This window comes from Hermetia illucens, chromosome 4 (genome assembly GCF_905115235.1).
Source record: "Hermetia illucens chromosome 4, iHerIll2.2.curated.20191125, whole genome shotgun sequence".
NCBI lineage: Eukaryota > Metazoa > Arthropoda > Insecta > Diptera > Stratiomyidae > Hermetia > Hermetia illucens.
Genome location: NC_051852.1, coordinates 128,330,727 through 128,356,930, shown reverse-complemented (window position 1 = coordinate 128,356,930; position 26,204 = coordinate 128,330,727). Strand labels below are relative to the sequence as shown.

At 39.1% G+C, this 26,204-nt stretch overlaps 1 protein-coding gene across 6 annotated transcripts in view; it reads right to left on the bottom strand.

Moving 5' to 3' along the window:
- LOC119654675 (GATA zinc finger domain-containing protein 14) overlaps positions 1-26,204 on the bottom strand; it is a 356,908-nt gene that overhangs the window by 58,435 nt on the left and 272,269 nt on the right. Inside the window, exon 1 of one of the 6 annotated variants that reach the window (XM_038060177.1) lies at positions 7,437-8,420. The exons of the other annotated variants lie outside the window; for them this stretch is intronic. Coding sequence (XP_037916105.1) covers positions 7,437-7,466 — 30 coding nt within the window. The 5' untranslated portion in view covers positions 7,467-8,420. Of the gene's footprint in view, positions 1-7,436; positions 8,421-26,204 lie in introns of those variants that run through there. 6 annotated transcript variants of the gene reach the window in all.

The window sequence follows — 26,204 nt, the reverse complement described above, 5'->3', positions numbered from 1 at the left end:
AATATCAAACGCTAACAAAGTGTGTTCACTTCCTGCCAATCAATTGCAATATATTAGGCAACAATTAAATTTAGCACAATAGGATTTAATAGAGGTAAAGGAGCTACGTGTCTTTAAACATGCATTTAACGAAAACGCTCTACGATGCCAACAGCACGTACCTTTTATGCGTATGAGAGGGATGTAAACTTTTTCCCTTTTCAATAGAGATAATAAGGAAAAGTTTCTATTTACTTTAGGTTAAGAAACTTTAGTTAACGTAAACATTAGTTGGAAAATAGGGGTAAGGGGTAAATACACTTTCACCAAAGTATATCAACTCCCATTGTTGTAAACGGGATGTTCATTGCGGGTGGATGTTTAAATACATATTCTTCACAGAAAACTTGAATCTCACCAAAATAGTCCTCTAGAATAAACCAACTCCTTATTTTCTACTTTTCGGAAGTACTTCTTCCAGTTTACGAAGCGCTAATAGGCTGTCAACATCAAGTAAACCTTCCCGTGACGCAAGTGCCAAAACTGGAAAGTTTGGTGAAAAGTCCACCGTTCTTAACTAGGCAACTTAAAGGTTAAGCCCTCATGAAAAGCTCTTTCGGTTTCATTTTCATATTTGAAGTATTTGCGGATATTTTATTTTACATTTTAAATTCAAATCCAACTACCTTGTTAGTAATTCTATTATACAAAATAAACAAATGAATAATTATATTTATTCAGAGAATTTGTTCCCTGTCTAGACAGAAAAGAGAGTCATAATTTGAGTTTATGTTGACACTTCAAGTTATCAATGAGTGGATATACATACATATGTATGTAGAATTGATTAAAAAGACGCCACTGGCAAAAGTTTCAAATGAATTGACACTTTCAAAAAATGTCAGGCTTTACGATTTCTTACAATTGACACTTGTTTCAGTCAGCTGAAAATGGGAGACCATCTTCAGAAGACGAATTTTATCTTTAAAAATAATAATGGGACATTTCACCGCTACAGTTTGGTGATTTAATGAATTTAATCGACTTTACGATATCCATCTCTACTAGACATGCGTACAACAAGAAGAGGAAAGAAACCTAAGCTGGTGGGCTGTAATGCAATTTAGGTACGCCATTTCAATGCAGGTTAATTCAGAGATAATTATGGTTATTTACGAACTCGAACACAATTCTTGAATTTGAAGCGCCCATTTGTCCCACTGCTCGCAGGTTCCTTAGGTTTTCTTTGGTTTCCTACAGCGTTTATTTATTTGTTCTCCTACTTTTGTCCTCACGCAGAATATTTCTAATTGTCTTCACCTGAAACTTCCGATTCCTTCATTTCCTTTTGGAATCGATAACTTGCTGGATCCACGCAGTTTATTACTTCCCTAAGTCCACGAATTCCCAGCGTCACGTGAAAAAATATTCGTTGACGTTTTGTGCTATTGCTGGCAATATGGCGAACTATATGGGTGACCAGGATGTGGAATAGGAATAGATGGCTGCTATTCAGGAGCTTTAATTGGATCAAAGTTGCATGCAAAATGACTTTATGTGAATAGCTGGCCTCAGTTGGCCGAAGGAAATGATCCTACTTGAGGTCAACAGTTAGTTCTCTCTCTTCTCTTGAACAAACTTACTGAGTGTAAAATAAAACTAAAAAGGTAAAAGTAAAATGTTTTTGGGCAGTGAAAAAGTTAAGGTCGGCTCAATAGATAGGAGGATTGAGTGGCGCATAGGGGTGGAGTTTCTGGGCGACTGGACAAGATAGACAAGGGGATGTATTTTATAAGTATATACTTTATTTTTTGAATATTAATAGTTAATACCAGCAAATTCTGCTCTTGTTTGCAATTGCTTCCATCCTATATTCAATATTAGCTGCAGATTTCGTTTTGGTGCTATTAGGCCCCTTTAGGTCTGAGCTTACTACAAATTGGGTTCACACTTTCATCCACACAATTAGACTGATTTTATAACGGTCGTGTACTATTCTCATTTCGGGCATGGAATGTTTCCCTACGAATCCGGAGATGTTTTTTTTTTCGTTTTCGTGTCTAGTCTTACTAACAATTCGGTCGTCAATTTCAGTTGTCTTGAGATTTAGGGCTCATTTCGTCGTATTCTTCCTCTTCTTTGGTCTTTGTCTCGTTTGCTGTCGATGGCTAAGATAGCAATATGTGACACATGACAATGACCACTTCTGTGGAACTGTTTTTGGGTTGGGGCGAACCCGTGCCGTCCGCTTTTACCTATTCTCTACGCAAACGATAGCTTCGCTTTTATGGTTGACAAGCGCCACTTGATGGTTGTTTGGCCCTTTTTTTGCTCTTGTGGTTACATGTGGTTATGAATAGTTTTTTGATCCCACCCATGTTTTTGACAATATCAACAAGGAAGTACTTTGTGATTGAATTCAGGTTATGGTATGTCTCGAAAAATCACTTCCCTTTCTGGATAAGAAGGTTTTTTCTCCTTCCGCCATGGCTATTCAAATCCCCATAGAACAATTTATTTTATTTATTTATTGCATCATTTTACTTTGATCAGACTTTTCTTGATGGGGGCTATACCAAGGATCATATTCACGCAGATAATTCTAAAAGTGAAGAGCAAGCAAGAAGCACTGTTAAGTAATCGCTCGGATATTTCTTCAACCACGTCAAAACTGATTGAAAATTATATAAAAAAAACTTAATTCCGCAATTCTGGAAGCCGTGGAAAAATTGGGAGTACCCAATCGATACATATATCAGATTGTAGTAGGATTTGAAGCTTGTTAAATACTGATCAAATGGTCTTTTTAACTGTGGTATCAGGGAATCTTTCTTTTCACTGTGCCTTGTTGGACAAGAGTAAAGAATTACCATTAGATTTTTTTTTAAATAAAGGTGGTGAATCTCATCTTGTATTTCCCACAAAGTAATGTGAGCTTAGGCCAAAAGAAAAATATTTATCTTCACTGAGTTCCTTCGGCATTATCAAGGCTTCCCTTCCCTTCATTCGTCAACAAAAAATAATTTGAGTCAAAGAATATATTAGCATCCAAGGTGATAAATCACTTGAAGCAATGTTTCTCAATACAAAATACTTTTATCCAATATACCGATCCCAATTCAGGAGTTCAGAAGTTCCATTCCTATGTGAGGAATAGGGTGACATTCATACCTAAACAGTAATTAAATAAAAACCTTTGCTGATTAAAAATATTTTCATTGACGAAAACTTGCGTTTAGAGCATTTTGGCAAAGTTTTGTAACTACAAATAAAAAATTGGAACCATTTCTTTAACAAAATTTTTTTATTTTGCAAATATGCCTATTTCACCAACTATTTGTCGCCTTCATCAGTGCTCTGATTTTAATTTAAACAAAAATAAAGATAAAAAATGGTTAGTAAAGGAAACGGTTTGGATTTTAGATAGATTTTCAGATGAAAATATTTTAATCACAAAAAACCAGGCAGTCAAAAGAAATCATTGAAAAAATCGGTGGTTATAGAGAATATATAGGTATGTCGACTTTCACTCAAGTTGAGTTAAAATGATTTACGGGCAGTTACAATGGTCCTACGATGATTAAAAGTTGAGCAAATTCAATGAAATCGTCAAAGCTAGCTGTTGAAAACTTTAAAATACAAATTTTCTTTACCCACCCTAGAGATACTAGAGCTAATCACCCAAAAAACCAAACCAAAGCGTCTTAAGTGAAAATTGATTTATCTATTTATTTCCTATTATTAACGAAAATATTCTAAAACCACCTAGAATCACCTATTCTGTTGCTTGAATACCAAGTTTAAAATTCAGGTGAATATATATTTTTACTATTTGCAAATTAATCTACCGATCCCGCATTTCACCATTGACTTATATTAAATTTGTCAACTTACATTTTCAATTATTTAATTTAATATATATTTATTTAATAAATAAACCTCCGGATGTACTACCAAATTCGTTGTTTTTATATTTCCATAAAGTTTCATTCGATGCAATTTCCATTTAAAAAAGGCTCCAGATTGAGGCAAAAATTGAAAAATAAAAAATCGCATTCAAAATAAAAAATGTATTGTAAAGCCTCTTATAATTTGTTTGGTTAAAATTTAAAATTAAGAAGTATCTAAAAATCTGTCGAAAATCAAAACGAAAAGTATCTAAAGATCTGATGTAATAAATCTAGGTAGTTTCGAAACCATGCAATTAATTTTTGTGGTGTCGTATGAGTTATATAGGTAAAACAGGAAAAATTGCAATTTCATCACTTTAGATACTGCAATAGTAATGCAATATGTGCATTCATTGGATCATTATCACTTTATTTTAGGTTCACGTTTGCAAAACGTAAGAAGAGCGTTGAATTTCGAAAAGATTTAAATATAGATTTCTAGACAATTTGTAGACAATAATTACAATTCTTAGAGAAATGGGAGTTCATATTCGGCTGATTGACTTGAAATTTGATTCATTGTTAACTTATCTAATTTAAGTGAGATATTTGACCACGCTGAAGGTAGAGAAGTTAAATTGATGTTTAGTATATTTCTTCACTTTTTTTTATCTGCTTAAGTATGCAATAGAATTCGGTAGTATTGCGTGAAGATGTCAGATTCTTGGAGTCGATTTTACGCCCCAACGATACGTAGCCCCAACTAACGTGGGAAATTCTTTCTGTTGTTTGAAAAAGTAATTTTTGTAAAGAGAAAGCAGTCTAAAAAAAGAAAACCTCTGGTTTGATTCGATTATGAATTTATGATTATTTTAAATAAATGTAATTACTTTATACAAATAAAACTTCTTTTAAAAAATTAAATAGAATACCTTTAGATATGCAAATCTAAAGGGAGGAAGGGAAAATATAATTGTTCAGTTAGTTGCCCTTGGGAAATTTTGGCAATCAGAGAACTCAACATATCCTGAATATTAGATTATGGTCAACGTATAACAAATGAAAATAATTAAATTTCACAAGGCATGAGTTGGAAGAATCTGAAATCTTCACAATAAAATGTATTGAGAAAAATTTTAAAAGAAAAGATATTGCTAAATATGCAATTTTTTGAACTTCTTGTTTGCTCGATTTTGGAAATAAAATATTTTCTTCCTTCATAAATAAGAAGTAGACGCTATTATTCTGCATACACTGAGATTTCGAGGGCAAAATAGAGCCTCCTTCAGCGTATTTTATAAATCTTTGCAATCGCAAAACGCGCTGAAAAAGGAAGCATCTGACTTATTGTCAGATCAAAGTATTGATATACATATATAGAATGAACAAATAATTGTGTCTGCTCTAGGCTGTAGTGAATTTTTTATTATTTAATTGGATTGGGCATCCAAAAAGCAAGAAATAATGGGTTAGCTTTTATTCTACTTTGCAAATTCATCAGAAATAGTATTTTAGACTGTCGTTAGTTTACTTTCATGTAGCAAAAGAAAAAAGGGCACTACATGAATTTTATAAGAATATAATTTGGGAATTATTTCATCAAGGGTGAGGCACTTCACTTTAAAGACCAACGGAGGTGGTAGTCTATGAACCACTTCACTTTAATCAATAATGCGACGAACTCGTGTTTGTATTATTTATTGAAAAATTCTCCTAGGCATATATAATATAATTGGTTAAAGCGAATATCAAAATCAGTTCATTTTCACTCAAATTGAGTTAAATTAATTTATAATTAGCTCCACCGCACCTATCGTGGCTGGAAGCTCTGCAATTTCAAGTTAAAAATTCACAAAGTGCAGCCATTAAAAATTATTGTTTGAATTGTAGAGAAACTACGCCTAATCATAAATAAATTAAATCCACTTTGAGTGAAAGTTGATTTATGTACCTAATAATTCATTGCGGTCACAAAACAGATGCCAGATAATAATTTTGTTTCCACATTTTCTTTATTAATATTTAAGGGGGAAAATGTTAAGAAACAATGATCACGATTCTTGTTTCCTTGCATCATTTTCCCGACGGCTGATCAAATTTCATAGAAATGGAGCCAAATCACTTTTTTCTTTCCGAAAACTCATCGTTACCGATATATTATCACTTTTCAACTTGATTGGTTGCAATTTTATTATTTCACCGCAATTATGCAATTGTATTCAATTGATAAACGATTCTATCCAATGAGTCTCAAAATCCACTGCACGGGGACAATATAATTTTATGAACAACACATGCTAGGTAGGTTCTTGAATAGTCGCCATTAAAGTATCATATTATAAATATGATTTCAAGGAAATATCAACTCATTGTGATTTGTGAAACTCACCAGGCTAGAAAAAAATACTCCTCACTATCAATTGAACTCTATCAATGTATAGTGTAAACAGTACTCAGCAAATAGACACCTCACTCGCAGAGTCATTAACCCGATGTCCATTCCAGCCGGCACCAGTACAAAAAGCATGAATATGAATAGCCTTCGGTCAAGAGTTTCCGATTTTTATAGTGTCAAAACATATTACGAGCACTTTATTAATAATTTGAATAATTGCCTTAGCGTGAAATAAACGGAAGAGACAATTACCAGACAAACAGGAAAGAATACCCAGAAGGCCTGACTTATACCCTGATATATGGAGACAAATTTATATTAAAAATGTTATACATTACATTGTAATCATTCTACTGATCGATAAATAAACAAAAATCAGATCGTTCCGTCTGTGCAAAGCCTGCCAACAACATATCCCCCAAAGCACGATAAGATATGAATAACGAGTTCAATTAGCAAAATTATTTTACGTTTACGACCTCGTGCCCAGGGGTCCAGACTAGCACGAGTAGGTACTCTGCACTTGTACCGAAATTCAAAATAATAAACGATAGTACGAAATAGTAAAGAAAACAATGCTTGATACTGACTATAACCATAAAATCGGCTTTTACGACCAGTGAAGGTCGTAGTATAGTAGATTCTTTATCAAAACAAAATTATTAGAAAAAACGTCCACATGTTGTCAACCAAATGTACTTGTACATCATTGAAAACAAAGATTAAAAAAACACAACAAATATCGATAAAATATGGGAACTTTCTGATAAGTTGAAATCAATTTATAAGAAAACTAGAAGAACATAATAAGCTGCCAGATATCTAGCAGTAATCAGTAATTGTGCATCGTTTAATTGTAAAATAAAGTCTAATTGGTTCTAGTGTAAGTGGAATACTAAATCTTTTATTTCCCCAGACGACCATTAAAGAAAATTATCAACGGAAAAACCACAAGAAAAATTTGCTTAAATTTATTAAACTCTTAAAAAGATTTAATTTATTTCTTTTAAATATTTTTTTTTTAATTTATATTTACCTTTAATAAAGTAAAATCTACTCAAGGTTTTTAAAAAAAGAACGAAAGTGTTCCAAACTTGTAGACATATTCACAATTCCAAAACAAACATTAAAACAAAAACTACCATCTAAAAACAATAAAAGAAAATACTCACAATAATAATAAACAGACTTAGCTGATGCATTCATTAAAACTCGTCTTTCATTTTATTCCTATGTAAACTGCGATATTTTAGCGCCATGCACTTTTGGTATAAATTTATTCCTTTTTCAGCACTTTCCTTTTCGGTATCCAAAAACTCCGGAGCTGGAACCGCTTCAACTTTCCCGAAAAAGGATCTCTTTACACAATTGTATATTAAGGCCCGCACTTTAACCTTTTATTTCATATCTCGACACATTTATTTTATTCAAATAATAAATAAAATAATTTTCGACAATGAATATTCAAATTCAGTAGATTTTCCCAAAATTTTCATAAATTTTCCGCAAACATAGACGGCACAAGACAAAGATCACGTAACCAAGGATTCGAATTGTGAAAATTCTGGGCCGTCGGTTGCAATGTAGCTTGGAAAATCTTGAACTATCCGTACTTTGGGCACTATTCGCATTTTTCAATAATTTTTCAGAAAATAATATTTTTTTTCAAATAAATTTTCCGGAAAAACTGATAAAAACTGTAATGCACTTGGTTTTAAGTTAAAATGCCATAAAAACTTCTTGTATCCTTTTCGAATGGTGTTTATCTTGTCACGGACACATAGAACTGTTACAAAAGTCGACTATCTAATACTTCTTTTATCTGAACTGAGTTCGACACGTTTTAAAAGATGTTTCGTATTGAATGTGAACCGCGTTCGTACGGCCAGCACACTTCTCGTTCTGTTGTGTGGTGGAAATGTTTCAGTTTAGCGTCTGAACACCCCAAGTACCGTCTAAAGACTGATTTCACTTCGACCAGAGCAGCGTGATATCGGCACATAGTGTGTTAAAATCTATATAGTATATTGGGAAAATCTGAGGAAGAAGACTCGACTTGAGCCGGACTCTTTTTCTGGGCTTTTGGATGAATCTACTACTATGCGACGCGTACGAATGTCGACTGGAACTAGCACTATTTCAATACAGTACGCCGTTATGAGAAGATACTCAGATACTCTATGAAAAGCGAATGGAAAATCTTTTGGGGGTTCGGCCAATCGACGTATTGTAGAATTTCTTATCAGGAGACGTACTTAGGTGATTACTCGATTTACCTGTGCTGCGGTATGCGATCACAAACGAAGGTGAGTCGATAAACATTGATTCTGGAATGGATAGAAGATGTGCGGTTCACTCAATTGATTATCACTCATGAGGGTGGCTGGGTAACATATTTAGGGGTGGTTAGCGGTGTGTGCGTACTCGAGCTTTGAACATGTGAGGCGCTAGTGGTTACTTAAAAGTGCATGAGCCATGAGCATAACTTTCGCTCAATGTGACTGTGAATGAAGCTACTCAAATGTAAGCATTAAGATCGCACATATGTGCAATGATGAATGCGAGGTTTATCGAATTGATAAGAATCAAAAAGAAGAAATTATCGAATTCACCCACTTTGGCTCTGCAGTTCCGTTGAACTTATAGCTATTAATCAACGCATTCCATACGAATTAGTACCAACTGTGTCACATTACACTTTTATCTGTCCAAAGTATGTAGATTTCTATCTCACCTTTTGAATTGCATATAACTGTTCGACCCAGAGGTGATAATTCGGTGGAGATCGAATTTTGGCCGTTTCATAAGAAATCTCATCTAGCATTGTCATATTTTGAAGCAAATGGAATTACTTTTTGGAAAGACTGACAACATATCCGGCATCTTAAAATCTCCGTTTAGCATATGTACATATTTCAATTTGAGGTGTTGTTGGAAAAGCCGATCAAGAATGCTTTAACCTACCGATTAGGGCATTTGGAAATCCTTCGCATTCACTATATAAACTTCTCGGGAGTCAGTTTCCTTTTTAAAGGGTTTGTGCAAAACAAAAACCTTATTGAAATTGGTTTAATGTCTGTCTGTCTGTCTGTCACACCTATTATTTCAGAAATGGGGTTTCCTATTGATACGAAATTTGGTGGAAAGGTGGGACCTGTGATTCCGATTGCATGCAGTGAGTAACACAGTTCTACGTTGAATGTAAGGGGGTCCCCACACATACAAAAGGAGGTGTACTTTTTTTTAACCGAGTATATTCGTGTGGGGTATCACATGAAAGGCCTCGATTAGTAATTTCCGAAACCGATATTAGTTTCGATATTGGTTGCAAAAGTCTCTCTTTTGCAACCAATTCGGATGTCAGAAATAGGTCAATCATTTCATGGGCCCGCTCCCAAGAACTAAACTACCAAACTTAAATACCTGAAAGAAAATATGGTTAATCAAGTTAATAATAATCTATTAGAATATTCATAGTGTTAGTATGGTTTTTGAAATTGACTGAAACTCCCCTTACATTTGACCTAGAATCATCAAGTTTTGCAGTAATGAAAACTATACTATTAACTATACTATACTACCAAGTTACTAACAGAGCCGTAATAGTTCAACGTTGTTACTTTTGTGCAAATTCATTGCGTTCTAAGAATTTAAATGTCAGTATCATACTAAGGTGGATAGTCTGACAAACTAAATGCATAAACAATACGAGGAAGGTACAAACGGGGCAATCTAGTAAAATCAGCAACGGATCAGATTTTCTCACTGCGGTAAGCGATGGAAAAACTCTTGGGATATGGACACCAGTTGCACCATTTATTTATCAACTTTAAAGCCGCCTGGAATAGCATAGCCAGGGTAAAACTGTACACGACCATGAGAGAATTCGGCACCTCGACGAAATTAATAAGGCTGACTAGGCTGACCCTGACTTATGTGTGAGGCCAGATGAAATAGCAAGATCACTCTCGACATCTTTCAATATCAACAACGGCCTAAGGCAAGGGGCTTTGCAGAAAGTGATTCGCGATGCAGATGTAAATGCGAGAAGCACCATCCTATTTAAGTCCTCCCAACTACTGGCCTAGGCTGACGATATTAACATCATGGGAAGAACAACCCTAGATGTATAGTCAACCTTCATCCAGAGCAGGCGAAGCGAGATCTTGGACTGTGCATTAATGAAGGCAAGACAAAGTACATGGTGGCAACGTCAACGCCAAAAACGAGAGAACGAACAACATCGAATCGCACTGGTCAAACGAAAACAATAAAGATAGGAGACTACAACTTTGAGACCGTTGAAACTTTCTCCTATTTAGGGTCGAAAATCACAACCGATAACAGCTACGATGATGAAATCCGCGCACGGTTGTTGTCAGCCAACAGAGCCAGAACGTCTCACCATAGGGTCAAAGCTCTTACTGTAAACGACTATGATCTTGCCAGTCCTTATGTATTTCTCGGAGACCTGTGTTCTTACCAAAAAAATTGCGAACTCTTGGCCGCGTTCGAGAGAAGGATCCTCGAAGACTGACACTTTATTTCAAAGGGAGTAATAATCTGACCCAAGGTGGCAATTTCTGCATAGCAGGACGCTTCATATTAAAACCTATATCAGTATAAAGTCTTCCGGATTTAGATTGAACTTAAGAAGGGTTCGCGGTAACTTTTCAAAATATATTGCTATACTATTATTAACTTTATTTGAAGAGATATCGTGGCGAGAATATTTCGCTGCCTAGATACTATACGCACGGAAAAAAACAATATTTTCAGATTTTTTTTGCAGGGTACATCCTGAGAACGGGTTTTTAATGTAATTGAGCATTTCCAGACCCCCGTACATCTCCCATTTGCAACAAATGGCAAAACGAATACCGGCTTTGGAAAGTGTTAATCGAAACCTTTCCTATATTTGGAGAAAAAAACGTATACCCCTCCCTTTGGTGTATGGCGACCACCCTTAAGTTCAACATGCTGCAGTATGATTCTTCGCACGTGTGGAGGGCTGACAGTTCCAACCTTTCCATCGAATTTCGTGTCAATCAGTGTAACTGTTTATAAGAAAAGTGTGTGACAGACAGACAAACGCCGCAGAAAGCGGAAAATACCCGGCCTTTAGGAAGCAACCAGAAGCAAAGAGTAAATGAGGTTTGTTAACATAAACCTGGATGCTGCACACGATATTTTGAGCCAGTCAGTCCAAGAGCTCGATGTGGACGTGGCGATTTTTAGCGAACCATAGGGAGGAAAAGATAACGCAGTATGGGCCACCGACAAAAGCGAAAAGAGTGCAATTTGGACGACAGGACGATACCTATTCGAAGAAATAACGGTAACCCCTAGTAATGGGTTTGCAAGAGCTAAAATTAATAATGTTCACGTTTGTAGTTGTTACGCTCGACTAAGCCCAACAAGCGTGAAATATGAAGGAATGTTATATGAACTATCATTAGATGCAAGTTTACGTCCCAATTGTCATCGTAGGAGACTCCAACGTATACTCTACCGTGTGGGGAAGCACGGTTTCTAGGAACAAGGTGCCTACAGTCATAGTGACCATCAAGCTGTACTGTTTATTATAATGGATAAATGGCGCATCCAAGAGACATAAAGCCATGTCGGGCGAAGTAGTGGTGGTCAAACCTGTTTGATTAAGAAATGTTCGCTGAAAGATTTAAGGAGAGTTCCACACCAACAGGTACAACGAGAGAAAAATCTGAACAAATAGTTAGAAACGTAGTCGCAGTCTGTGATGCCTCTATGCCAATGCGCAGAAATAACGCTCACAGATTATCGAAACCGTGGTGGAATGACGAAAACCGACGACTGCGTGCCAGATGCCTGCAAATGAAAAAAATACCAACGCACAAATGATGAGTAGCAAATTGTATAGAAAAAGGTGAGGTACAAAACTCGTCGAAGAGAGCTGCGGAAGGCGATTCATGCGAAAACGTTGACATCAACCCGTGGGGAGAAGCGTATAGAGCCGTAATGGCTAAGTTGAAAGGAACCTGGGTCCCGTAGATATAGTGCCCAGTTTTATTGCGGAGAATAGTGACCACTTTATTCCTACAGCAAAGCAAATGCACTATTGTGGTCGAAAGAGAGCATCCCACAAAGATATCCAAAGTAAAACAGAGGATGAGCTACGGAAAGATAGTGGCTAAAAAAGCAACCGGACTAGACGTAATACCGAACGTAGCTTTGAAGAAGGCCATTAAAGCAAGACTGGAGCGGTTCATTTCCACTTTTTATATCTGCTTGGAAGAGGGCACCTTCGCGACTCAGTGGAAACAAAAAAAAATCTTGATGCTGCTTCTGAAGAGTGGTAAACTACCTGGAAAGCCATTGTCCGATCATTTCATTTGTTTGCTTGATAGTATGGGAAAGGTGCTGGAGCGCATTATATGCATATCTATACAACAAAACGATTTTTGCGTCAGGCGATCAACGGTGGATGTTATTAACGCAGTAGTCAATCTGGCAGAGAAAGCAATTGCTGGTATAAGGTAGCAGGGCGGTACTGAACAAAAAAGGAATGCTTTCAACTCGGCGCAATGGCAGCATATAATAAGCCAGCTGAATGTATCCACGTATATTCAGCTAATCATCAGGAATTATTTCGTGGATAGAAAGCCCCTCTATGACACCAACGAAGGCCCAGTCGAATATTTGATAATCGGCGGAGTGCCTCAAGGATCAGTACTGGACCCATTGCTCTGGAACGTGATGTTTGACCATGTGCTGCGCATCAAACTGCTGCGACAAGCTACCCTTATCGGCTATGCAGAGAACATCGCAATTGTTGTAACAGACAAATATCCGGAGGATGTTATCTGGGCATGTGAGACATAGGTTAGGCTTATTAAGAAGTGGTTGATATCCCATGGATTAGAGTTAGCGGAACACGAAACTGAAGTTGTATTGGTCAGCAGCCGTAAACTGAAAGAAATTCTACGGTTTCGTGTGATAGAGCACAAGCCTTTCATCAAATAACTCGGCATTATGCTGGATCATCGACTGACTTTCAAGGAACACCTGAGCTACGCGAGCGAGCAAGCAACGAAAGTTGTAGCTGCGTCAATCGACATGATGCCCAATATTGAAGGACTTAAACCACGGAGGACGCTGTTGCTAGCCAGAATGTCTTCATCCATTTTACTGTATGCAACAGCAGTCTGGACAGAAGCCCTTAATGTTCAGGTATATAGGAGAAAAAGATTTTCAGTATATCGTCTGAGTGCGTCTAGAGGCGTTAGCGCATTCCGAACAACGTCAGACGAAGCAGCTTTCATAGTCGCTGGAATGGTGTCCATTGATATTTAGGCTACACAATTGAAAAGCACGCAGTAACCATAATGCCGAAGATCGTCGACGAGGAGAAAGTGCGCACACAATCAGGGTGTGGCAGGAACGTTGGGATAATTCTCACAAAGGGCGGTGGACGCACAGGCTGATTCCAAATATCGACCTTTGGATTATGCGCAGCCATGGAGATGTCCACTATCACTTGACCCACTGGCCATGGTGAATACCATAAGTATTTACATCGTTTTGGATATGACGATTTTCCATTCTGTCCTGTGTGTATAAGTGAATACGAGGCACCGGGACCCATATTCTCCGTATGTCCGAGATAATAGGGAACAGCTTCAACTTCTCTTGGCAAGACCCTTACAAGTGGAGACGATCTTTTTGCAAATGCTCGGATCCCAAGAAGTGTGGAATGCAGTTAGCGGCACCATAAGTTTTATTCAGGCGGAGCTTCGAAGGCTAGAGCGCTTACGAAAAGGTAGCAAGGAGGGAACAATTCTCCCCGTAGGAGTAAGCTGGTAGGACTTTAACCCGCCCCACGATGTAATGCCTTATAACCTTATCTGGGGTTCTCCTTCAAGCTTCAGCTATTCTTGAAGAGTAGTATACATCGCTCCCCTCCTTATCATTTCGTGACCTAATTTTATGGAGATTCAACCCCAGTGTTCGTTGTTGTATCATGAAAAGCTTTTTAGAATATTTGCGAACGTTTCACATATGTGGGGAATATAGGTCAACTAATTCGGTAAGTGATTTATTAGCGCTCGCTCTAGCTCTCTAATAATGATGACTTTTTAATAGTAATAGTAAAAATATAGGAAGAAATCATTCTTTTCCTATATTTCTACATTTCGACTGGGATAAGTTTATAATTACACAATCTTATTAGTCATTGCGATCGAATTTCCTTCAGACGTGAAAGGATGTTGCAATACCAGATAATCTGGAGGAAATTTTTTTATCAAATTAAAGTCCAGACAATATTTCACAAAACATCTAAATATAATCCCAGTGATAATTAACACGAACTGGTCATTCGAATGGCATGCTATTGAGCCAAGGAACTACCAAATTGAATTGTTTGTCGTGTGTTACGTACGATGGCGTCAAGTGCTCCATAGATTGGATCGTTCAATAAAAAACCCCGACACCTATTCGGAATGTTATCACACTTGTTAATCAGACAATTACATGGGAATAAATACCAAACGGTGCGTGCTTCAGACGCGCCTATTCCATGACTATGATACCAACTTCCTAATTTTCTGCCAGTCATTTTCACTTGGTGGGCTCCCCACGTGAGGTGCGGAGACAAACGCTGGCAGAGTACGTGCTGATAGTAATCCGCGGTCGATGATACCTGCCACGAACAATAAAACGAACACGTTACCAACTATTAGACTTTAACACCCTCTGCTTTGATTGATAGGAGGTCATGTGCGCTCGAAATTCTATCTTGGGAGACATACAGAGGGTGATGAAAGCTCCCAAACATTTCACAAAATTGATTAATGAAATAGCATTGACTGGGTTCAGAACCGGAGCCGTAATTGGAACATCATATGACCATGTAGTATACCTCGAACATGAAATAGTTCGGAACATATTGGAGGGGTGATAGGATGTCTCTAATCTGCAATGTTTACCTTTAATATCAGCCGCTTCCTCAGTGGGTTATGGGCAAAGTCGTAACTGCAGGCTGGATTCGTCACCGCGTCGCACCGGATATTAGGTTTTCAGTTGAAGAAGCACTACAACGGGTCTGGAGAGGGTGTGTCTGGCAGCCGCATGATTCTGAAGAAGTAGGGCTGAAGTGTGTCGCATATTTAAAATTAAGTGGCTCTCGGACCATTATACAAGGAAGGTTTGCGTCATTCATATGTAAATATACCGCGTAACCACCAATTTACGTGCTTTGTTAAGGTGCAAATGGACCGACGTAAAGGTTATCCTCACTTCCAATTTCCACTGGCTTTCCCATTCATATTCGCTTCCCTATTTTGATTTCAATTTTCAATTCTATCGCTCTAATCGCATTAGTGCAGCAGCCAGAATATAATACGCCATGAGCACCAAACAAATTCATTATGGACAAAGGCGAGGAAGTTTGTTTTCAACGAGCTAATAAATAAGGCAATTTAACTCGGCGTTATGCTAATAAGTCGCTATAAGCAATTTGTCAATGACAGGGGTTTCTGCATAGTTCGACGTAGCTTAGGAATCTTGTTAGAGGCTCTAAATGCTGGATATGTCACCAGCGTCACCTGTGTGACACCAAACGCTGGGGAGATAGTGAATGTGACCCGCGTTATGTTTTTCACTTTTACCTTTGATTGATGTTTTAACTTATTGATTAGAAATGGTGAGGAGATATCTATTCTTCGGAAAAATGCTATTCTCATACGTAACGTAATCCGATTATGTATTGTACAACACTTATTAAAACTTGGAAGCTCAGGCTCAATAATTTCTTCGCTGGAAATGGGAATGTTTGTGGGAATGCATGACCATCGTGAGAAAAAGTGCAGATAAGGAAAGTGCATTGGTTATTGAATATGAAGGTTTCAAGCTTTCGTTCATATTCAGTAGTTAGCTATGAACAGAATTAGTTCGGGAATATTATATCGATTGGATATGCAAATTGATAAAAGAGGAGAAATGTGCTGGTTCAGTCCGAACGGCCGAGAGAAGTGTTTCAGAGTAGATCAGAATAAAATCAAGCGACAGTTCATTAATGAACCCTTTGAACTAGTGATCGATCTTCATTTTATTGTAAGGAACCATACCTGGAAAAGATAGAAGAAGATTTAGATAGACAGATTTTAGATACATTTCCGAAAGTTGAGGTTTGGAATGCTTGCGGTTTTTGTATTCGGATTGTCACAATATTCGCTTTTTGGAAAAAACCATTTTACACCTCCCAAAATGTCTGCAATGGTGCTTTCGTGGCTTGCGGTGGATCACCCCATCCCAACCGCCTGTTTTGCAGTCCATGGAAACGTGGGTCTAGTTGGCCTCAACAACATTTCTTTCACCTACACAACATCCTTTTTACCCCAAATTCTTAGTTGCCTTTGTTCTGCTGCAAAACCATTCGTATCAAAATTACGTTTCTTTTGAAATTTATTTTAGGAATTGATTATAAAGAACTTTTCTAGTTTATTCCCACCGTTAGTCCCTCAGTCCACTGCGTTAACAGAAATTACCTGTTCTCGATTTATTTTGTGGCGAATATTATTATGTTATTGCTGTCTTTATGGTAAACTGGATGTGCAGTTCAGACATTAGGTGGCCGATGAATAATTGCCATCTAGAGTGATAAGTTCTTTCAGATATACACATGTAAGTTGCATCCGAAGTTATATGCCTGAGTGGCAACATCTGACCATACCTAATTGGTTGGGTTAGATCAATGGAAATTGAGTAAATGGTAGCCTCCTTTTCTCATGGTTATGTACTATGTCCGACATCAGGCATATTCCCATTAAAAAAGAATGCCCGCATCTTGAGAAGTATGTCTGACATTGTCTTCCATTAACTCTGAGTGGCATACAGTAGAAAGGATTCCAATGATACTAAAATGTTTATCAAAGTAAATGCAAAAATCATAACACGTTGACTGGGACGGCGATTTACTTATTTAATCGAGAAATCGGCAGTTAGATCCTCTAATGATTTTCTCCAATGAAATGCACATTATGTGGTGCTTAGATTTGGCAGCATTGCCTGGCAAAGGCACAGAAAATGTCTCCTAAACGGTAAGTATTCTCACTATAAACTTCCTGTTGTCATTGTTTTCTGTATGACAAACTCCCAGCCATGAGGAGCATTTGTGTACCATTTGAATGATTTGTAATGGCGCTGTGGGAAATAGGATGATCAAACCACCATCCTGACCGAAGACGAAGACGACCTTGAAGGAAGAGCTATCCCAGAAACCTAAAGAGTTGGTAAAGTTGACGATGAAGGTCCGCCCGCAAATAATGAAGCTCCATCAAAGTGCTCGATTAACACGTTCTTCCACGACTCTGTGCTAGCGGGTCCTTTAGGGGCTTTCATCCCTCACATGTCATTTGAACAAACTCAACGTATCTATACCGATGCGTGGGTTTGCACCGGATCTAAGAAACACACAACTTAAACCTGTAAAATAAAAAAAACAAGTCGGGAAACTGGAAGCTAGACGCTTTAGGTATGAAAGGTTTAGTGTATTTCTTTTATAAAGAGATTTGTGTGTGCATTTGTCCCATTAGCATGTAGCACTTTCACTCTCAAGTGATATTGACATTCATAGTCTTGAGTTTGCAGAGGAGCGACAGTTTTGACCTAGTATAACTTTGTTAGTAATAGTGCGATTTTCACCAAATTTGCTCTATGCTGTAGCCTACATTGCTGCGTGATTCTAGGGTGAACTTAAGGGGGGTTTTCCTGTCAATTACTAAAAATTATAGTAATGTACTATTATTAACTTTATTTGAACAGGTATCGGTATGGGGGTATTTCGGAGCCTAGGCACTATATAGTGACAGCCCCTTGATTTTTTTCAGATTTTTCGGTTGAGTAGTTTCTGAGAATGGATTCGTTAAAAAAATGATCACTTTCAACCTCCCGCACTGGCTTTGATAAGTACTAATCGAGACCTTTCGTTTGATACCCCACATAACTACATTTGCTGAAAAAAAAATTACACCCTCCTTTTGCATGTATGGGGACCCCCTTTAAATTCGACGTAAAAGGATGTAACTCATTATACGCGTGAGCGTTCACAGTTCCCAACTTTCTACCAAATTTGGTGCTAATGGCTACAACCGTCTCCGAGAAAAATGCGTGCGACGGACAAACAGACAGACCGGATATGTTCGCGGCGCTGTTCGAAACGTGCATGTCCGAGGGTATCTTTTCAGCGCCGTGGAAGCGACAGAAGCTGGTGTTGCTGCCTAAGACTGGCAAATCACCAGGGGAACCGTCCTTCTATAGACCCATATGTCTTCTAGACGTTATGGGGAAAATGTTGGAGCGGGTTATTTATAATAGACTACTCCCAGTCGTCGAGAGCCAAGGCAGCCTTTCAGATAGGCAGTATGGGTTCCGAAAAGCCAGATCAACCACTGATACCATCAAAATGGTTACTGGCTTGGCCGAAAATGCAATTCATGGAAGGGGTTCTACCAGCAAATATTGTGTGAGGATGTAAGGAATGCATTCAACTCGGCCAATTGGAACCTTATACGAAAGTCTCTGGTGACGATTGGTGTTCCCACCTACCTCGCCGCTATTATAGATAGCTATTTGCATGAGCGAAAATTGTGGTATAATACCGATGATGGACCCAAGGAATGCGTTGTCTCCGCGGGTGTCCCACAGTCTCTGTGCTGGGCCCACTATTGTGGAACATCATGTACAATGATGTGCTTAACCTTGCGGTTCCGGAGGAGGCCACGGTGGTGGGTTACGCCGATGACATAGCACTGGTTGTGGTCGCAAAGCATCTCGAGGATGCTGAGTTGTACTCAAGCGAAGCAATCAGTGTTGTTAAGGCTTGGCTGGAGAGTGCTGGACTGGCACTCGCGGAGGAAAAAACTGAAGCGGTGCTCATCACTAAGCGCCGCAAAAGAAATTACGCCTGTGTCAGAATCGGGAATCGTATCATCACTTCCAAGCCGGCCATCAAATACTTGGGGGTGATGCTAGACGGAAAACTCAATTTTAAGCAGCACATAGAGCATACTTGTAAAAAAGCATCCACTATGAGTATTGCTCTGGCAAGGATGAGGCCGAACGTAGGAGGACCGCGGCATACTTGCAGGCTGCTCATAGCCAGGGTGGTGAGTTCTATCATGGTGTATGCAGTCCCAGTTTGGGGAAACGCGCTGCAGGTTTTAGGCAATGCATATAAACTGAATACGGTTTACAGAAGAACAGCCTTAAGGGTGTGTTCTGCCTTCAGGACCGTCTCAGACGATGCAGCGTTCGTCATCTCGGGAATGATGCCAATTGAAATCCTAGCAACCGAAATTATGAACATTTATAACACCAGGTCCATCTCTCCCTTATCGCAAAAGTTGAAAGAGAGAGATCCATAAGCAGATGGCAACAGCGATGGGACCAGTCAGAAAAGGGTCGTTGGACTTACAGGTTGATCCCTTCCATCAGGGAGTGGCTGGAGAGAAAGCATGGAGAGATTAATTATAATCTCACCCAGTTTCTCACCGACCATGGAGGATACCGTCAATACCTGTACAGGTTTAAATTGGACACCTCGCCCAATTGTCCAAACTGCGACGGGGTCTCAGAGGCCCCAGCGCACGTATGTTATTCTTCCAATATCCTAGGTTCATGGAAGAAAGAAGGAACCTAGAGGAAACCCTGGGTGAAGTGCTATCAATTTTGTCCAGAGAATTGTAGCTTACCAGGAAGACTGGGATGCGATCAATTTCATGATCGCAGTGATCTAGGCGAAACTGCGAAAAGCAGAAGAAGTGAGGAAGTCGCGGTTACGAACCCCGCGGGAAGACGGAAGGAGACCTAGCTAAAGTAAGCTAACTCCGCCCCGTGATGTAATACCTAAAGGTGGTTCCACGGAGTAAGGGGGGGGGGGAGTCGGGGTGGTTTTAGTGGGTAAAAATCCCACACTCTGGCGTGCCCAGGCCAGAGTCTTTTGAAGTTTTCCGGCTCCTAAAAAAAAGACAGACAGACAGACAGTAAACCGATTTTAATAAGGTTTTGTGTTTACACAAAACCTCGAAAACGGGTAGACCGCCGCGTGGAACGCTGAGATGGGACTCTCTCAACCCCCGAGCAGGCAATTAGTAACACCGGTCTAGGTTGAGTTTGAGATGGAGTACCCATATATGCGAAAAAGGAGGTTGTAAATTTATTTTAAACGAATATGGTCATGGGGGGTATTAAATGAAGGGTCTAGGAATTGGTGCAAAAGCGGGGATAACGGGGGCTGGAAAAGGCCATTTCTTTAACGTACCCCTTCTCAGAAGCTACTGGAAAATCTGAAAAAAATTACGAAGTTGCTACTCTTTCTGTACGGATATCTGAACAAATAAAGGGGAATTTGGAGTGAGTGGAAACCACTTTAAGTTCACCCTAGAATCACTATGCAGTAAAGTAAGCTTTAATATAGAGCATGATACTGCCAAGTCGCACTATTATTAACAAAGTTATAATAGGTCAAACTCGCTTGATGATATACGCAAATGACCCCTCAAATATTCTAATATAAAAAATACACAAAACCCGAGCCGAGCCTCTGGTTCTCTATTTGTTTTTCCTTCTCCATCTTTTAATTTTTCTGGCAGTACGCCTACATTGTACATCAATTTCGGTTTTATTTTGGAGTCTGCAACTATTTTAATGCAAACCATGATGCTCCGATTTATGACAAACCATATTATCAAAATTCAAGGAACGATGTATCTAGTACCAGCGAAGGCATCCCCAGGGAAGTTTTGATTTATCGGTTTGGATCTTGAGCTCTGCTTTGCTTGGATAGTTGGTAGTAGTCAACTCGGATGTTGATTTGACCCTCCCCAAACGCTAATCCATTACAAGCCTGTTTCCGAGACATTCAATTTATTGTTTGCTGAAAAATATTGAGAAAGCTTTCGATCGCGTTAATAAAGAGTTTATCAGGTGTGCTCTACGCCGGAGGAGAGAAACTTACAACTACTATCAGAGCGATATGTGATAGTGCAAAATGTCACGTGCTGCATAGGGGTAGAATCTGAGCGGAATTTCAGATCGAAAGAAGAGTTCGCTAATGTTGCATTTTGTCGCCCATATTATTTCTTCTTGTTATCGGTGACGTTTTTCATGCTATCTTCTCCGGAGAACGTGGGGGAGTTTAATAGACGATGGCATCTTTCCTCAAACACCTCGATTTCCTTCATGACATTTGTTTGTTCTTTCCCCGGGTTATGGATCTTGGCCAATGGCTCTTGATTTGAAAAGAGAGGTACGTAGATTTGGACTAACGATTAATACCAACGAAACCATACGATTAGGTGTTGTTGATGCTCTGCACCCCACAAAGGAGTAAATAAGTATTTACATTGCAGCGATTCATTTAATGCACTAGATTATGTCAGTATATAATTTGTGATTGGTGTTGGATTGGATGAATACCATCCAGGAGTTGACTGCTGGCAACCATGAGAGCCAGTATTGTCATAGTTGGGCTTTAGTGAAGTAAGATCTCCCTTGTAACAGCGACATTGATTCAGGGATATAATGAAGTAGAGCGTAGCCGGGAATTTTAGAAAAAACCGATGAGTTGATTCCTCGTAGACTTGGGTTCTTAGTAAGAAAAATTGCGAACACTTGGTGCGTACAAGAGAAGAATCCTCCGAAAAATGTTTGGCCCACTATATGAGGATAGGCATTTCCGTACCCTATATAATGACGAAATCTACGAGCGATACCATGACCGTCTGGTTGTAGTTAAAATTCGGCTCAATGGGTTGCACTGGGCGGCGTATGGATGAGGAAGTCTATAAGGGCAATATTTATGATAGAAAAGGAAGACGAAGTAGACCTTGCCTGCGATGGAGCGATGGCGTAGGTCGGGACAGTTTCGAGCGGTAACGAATTGGTGAACCTCGGCGTAAAACCGTGATGTCTGGAGTTCCTTATTAAGGTAGTCCTAGATCGGACACTGGTTGTTGCACCGTTGATGATGATGAGTTGGAAAAACGACCTGTTCCTAACAACGCGTTTTCTCTTAGACTATTATTGAACATCTGTAGCCAGAGAAAAAATTAATGGTGGTCGTCCGTTTTGCATAAATGTATTTCAGCTTCATCCAGGATTTCCCGAGCAGCCGCACTCCTAATCTATGTCCTGTAGCTTAGCGCGACTTAGAGAACTTTATGATAGTGAATACGACGATGTGGTATATTGTTTACTTCTTTTAATGCATAACTGATACACCGCCACTTCTGCTTTCAGTTCAACATGTCCACGAGTCTTTGGCCGCAAGGGGAAGAAAATCTTTTGCCGAGTTTTTCCCTATGACATGATGGAGGAAAGGTTGACGGAAACTTATAGCTTTCGAGTAAAAGCGGTGGTCATTTCTTAGTGCGTTATAGATTTCAGGCAAAACAGCGGAGGCAGGTTTAACCTTGTTAAAGCTTAATAACGAGTTGATGCCACCATTATTAGAAAAAACAGTGCTGTGAAAGGAGAATTGATTATGTTTTCGATGTTCTGCGATTCTGACAATTCTGCGATTAAAAGAGTACAATGATCCGCCAGGTTGAAAACTTCGGTTTTAAAAGTATTTATTTTTCGGACGACCCTGCTTACTTCTTTTTCTCGCCATTGGGCAAGGTTCATGACTTGGTGTGAAAGAAAGTAGAAGTCACAATCTTAGCTAAAGTGCTTCGACAAAGATGTCATGCCTCGTTCAACTCCTCCACCTCCTCTGGACAAGGGAACATTAAGTAAGTACGTCTCCCATGTTGCGGAGATATTCGTGATCAGATTCGAGTTTGCCAGGCTCCGCTTTGAACTTTAATTTTCTTCAACTCAATATGTAATATTTTTTTCCATTGCTTTTTGATCTGGTAACAGCCGGTGCCAAACTACTTGTGAGAAATGGTGGGGTCAAATTCCATGTTACATATAGATGAGAGTGTTTGTTGATACTCTTCTGCCAAGATGTAAGCATTTCACTCAGATAACTGCTTGCCGCAAAATGCGACTAAAAACGATATGGTTTTAAGGTTTAGCAATCTGCAAATATCGAATTATTTTATGTTTCAAAGCTGGAATCACCCCTCGGAGGTGAATTAGCACTGGTAGTAAGCCTCCTCCCTCTGAATACCCAACTGGTTCATATTGAGCTGGATTTTTAGCAGTATAGATTAGGTGAAGCAAGCCGAAAAGTTGGTTGAAGAACTCATCCCTACTGGAAAAATAAAAGAAAATCTTTATCTGTTCTGCATATCAAAAAACCAAGAAAAACTAGAAAAAACACTGACTTAATTTTTACAAAAGGATCTGGAGATAGACAAGTTTCCAAATCCCCTCAGACACCAAGGACATCCACAAATAAAGATCTGAAAGTGACGGGGAAAAGAAAAAGTAGGAAGATAACTTCGGTCAGCCACAGAGAGCAGAACATCAATTCCAAGAGAATTGCTTGGAGTGAAACTTCTGTTTCTTGCGACTGACCAGGGGATCGGGGTATGGCAAGTCAATTTGCGATGTGAAAGTGCGAAGTGGAGATGTCAAAGAGGCCAGAATGAAAAAGTTAAACGCGAGCAAAGCTTTGGCCAGATGGCTCAAGTGGTTAGAGCGTTGGGCTGTCGTACCGGATGGTCGTGGTTCAAATCTCAATGGTGGCAGAGGGACTTCTTATCGTTACGAGTACTTGAGTCGAATCAGGATAATAATCTCGGGCGAGCGCAATGCTCACCACATTGCCTACTACAGTGTACCGCTACTCAATGCTCACCACATTGCCTACTGCAGTGTACCGTTACCGTCTTGAATAAAGTGCGCTAACATACTTCGGGGCCCTGATCCAATTTACGATGTTACGCCAATGATTACTATTATTATTCAGCATTGAGGGTATGCCACGAAAAGAGCAATGCATGTCAAAAAATTAACCCACTAATGGAATAGTGGCCTGATTAAGCCGAGAAATTGTTGAGGAGAAGCCATAAAGGAAAAAGGGTATAAAGAAGCCCGTATAAATGCCAAGCCAACAATCCACAGAAGCCACTCTATCCAGAGGTGGAATTCAACTCGTTAGTCAGTGCCTACAAAGATTTGAAGAGGCCATTTTCTATTCTCCAGCTGAAAATTAAGCGCAAGCAATTTCTTCAGGAAGAACGGTACCAAATGCTTTTAGATGTAATGACAGTTCCCGCAAAAGCCAGAAATGAAGTGATGGAAATTTCCTTCGGAATAAGGGACAACGAAATTGTCAGCCTCTTCTGCATACTGAATAAGCTTGCGGTGAAGTCAAGAGGGAACATGTAATCTATTAACACCTTCAAATTTTTCGTTTGCCTGGCTAAACGTTCAATTTACTGAGAGGGTAGTTTTAGCAAATATGATGTGGTGGTTACTTTAGATATAAAGAAGGTATTTAATTTAACGAATTGTGGATCTCTAGCAACAATTGGTATGCCTACCTATATCGTTGCCACCTGCATTATAGACAAGTATTTACAGGAGGCTTGATACTGTCGACAGAATGGAGGAGTATTGGATATAAGCCCCGCACATATTTCATAGGCCACGGCAGTGTGTTGAGTTCATGATTTTTGTTGCAAATTATCTTGAACATATCGACTTATACTCACTTCAAGGAATGAGTCCTGGAAAGATGCGGTTAGATAGTGGTGGCCTGAAATTGTACTTTACGAATTTTAGAACTGGAGATCATATCGTCACCTCCAAACTGCCCATAGTAAACCTGGGCGTTGAAGTATATGTCCTACGGAATACTTATAGGTTGCTATTATAGGTGCCGCCTACAGAAGAAAACTTACGGTGTGTTTTGCTCTCCCAACTTTTCGGACAACGCAACGTTCTTGTATAAGCATACATAATGGGGAATTCAGCTTGTCAGCTTTTCTTATCAACAGCACAAAAGGGTCGGTAAGTGTATGCGAACTAGTAAGCTGATGGTTGCCATCAAGGAGTAGTTGTGAAGAAAGCATGAGAAGATCAATCAAAAGTATATACTAACCTAGTGTCCAACCGAACATGGGAGATACCGCCGGTCAATTTAAGGATTTGCATTGAAATTGGAGCACGACAAAAACTTCCTCCTCCTCCTCCGCCTTCTTTTGTTTATGGACGGAAAAAGAAACCTAGCGGAGCAAGTATTACCTACACTTGTGGCACTGGGTAATGCAAACGTAGTATACTTGCTTATCGAATGGGTTGTATTGCGATCAACTTCATAATCGAATTTGTCCAGCATAAGAGCATCAGCTGAGAGAAGTCAAAGATGCCAAGAAAGCGCGGTTGACAAGACTGCGTTTGGAAAGAAGAAGACCTCGTTACAGTGAGCTAACTTCGTCCCAAGGGTCAAGGGTGGGGGTTGTAGGGAATAGAAGCCCCACATAAAAGTTCGCTAAAAATTCTAGTAAATCCAGAGGAGATGCATAGCTGGATGACAACAAGGGAGAACATTTCTAATACACCACGGGGTAATGACAATCAAAATTTTCACAAATTGGCATACAATGAAAAGCATCAATTCCACCTTAAACGTCAATAAACACTTTATTTGCTTTAAAATAATCAGGAGAAAAAAGTGCTACCTTTGCTTCAAGGATTCGATCCCAAACATGTTTCGGGTATTAATTGAAGTTTGATTCGACCCGGACCAATCCTTCTATTGCAATAAGTGTTGAGCCTATTTGGACAGGCCGCCCCCACTATCTAAAGAAAGGCAAAGATTCAGTCATAAGAAGATTTTTTTTTAAAGTATGGGGCATTCACGCATCCTTGTTGTACAAGTGATAAACCTACAGCAACTGAGCAGCACAAACACCAGGAGTGAGGAGGTCGAGAGGTTGATGCTGAGTTAAACGGAGAAAACATCATGAACGTGTGTATTACCTGCACCTGATAAGAAAACCTTA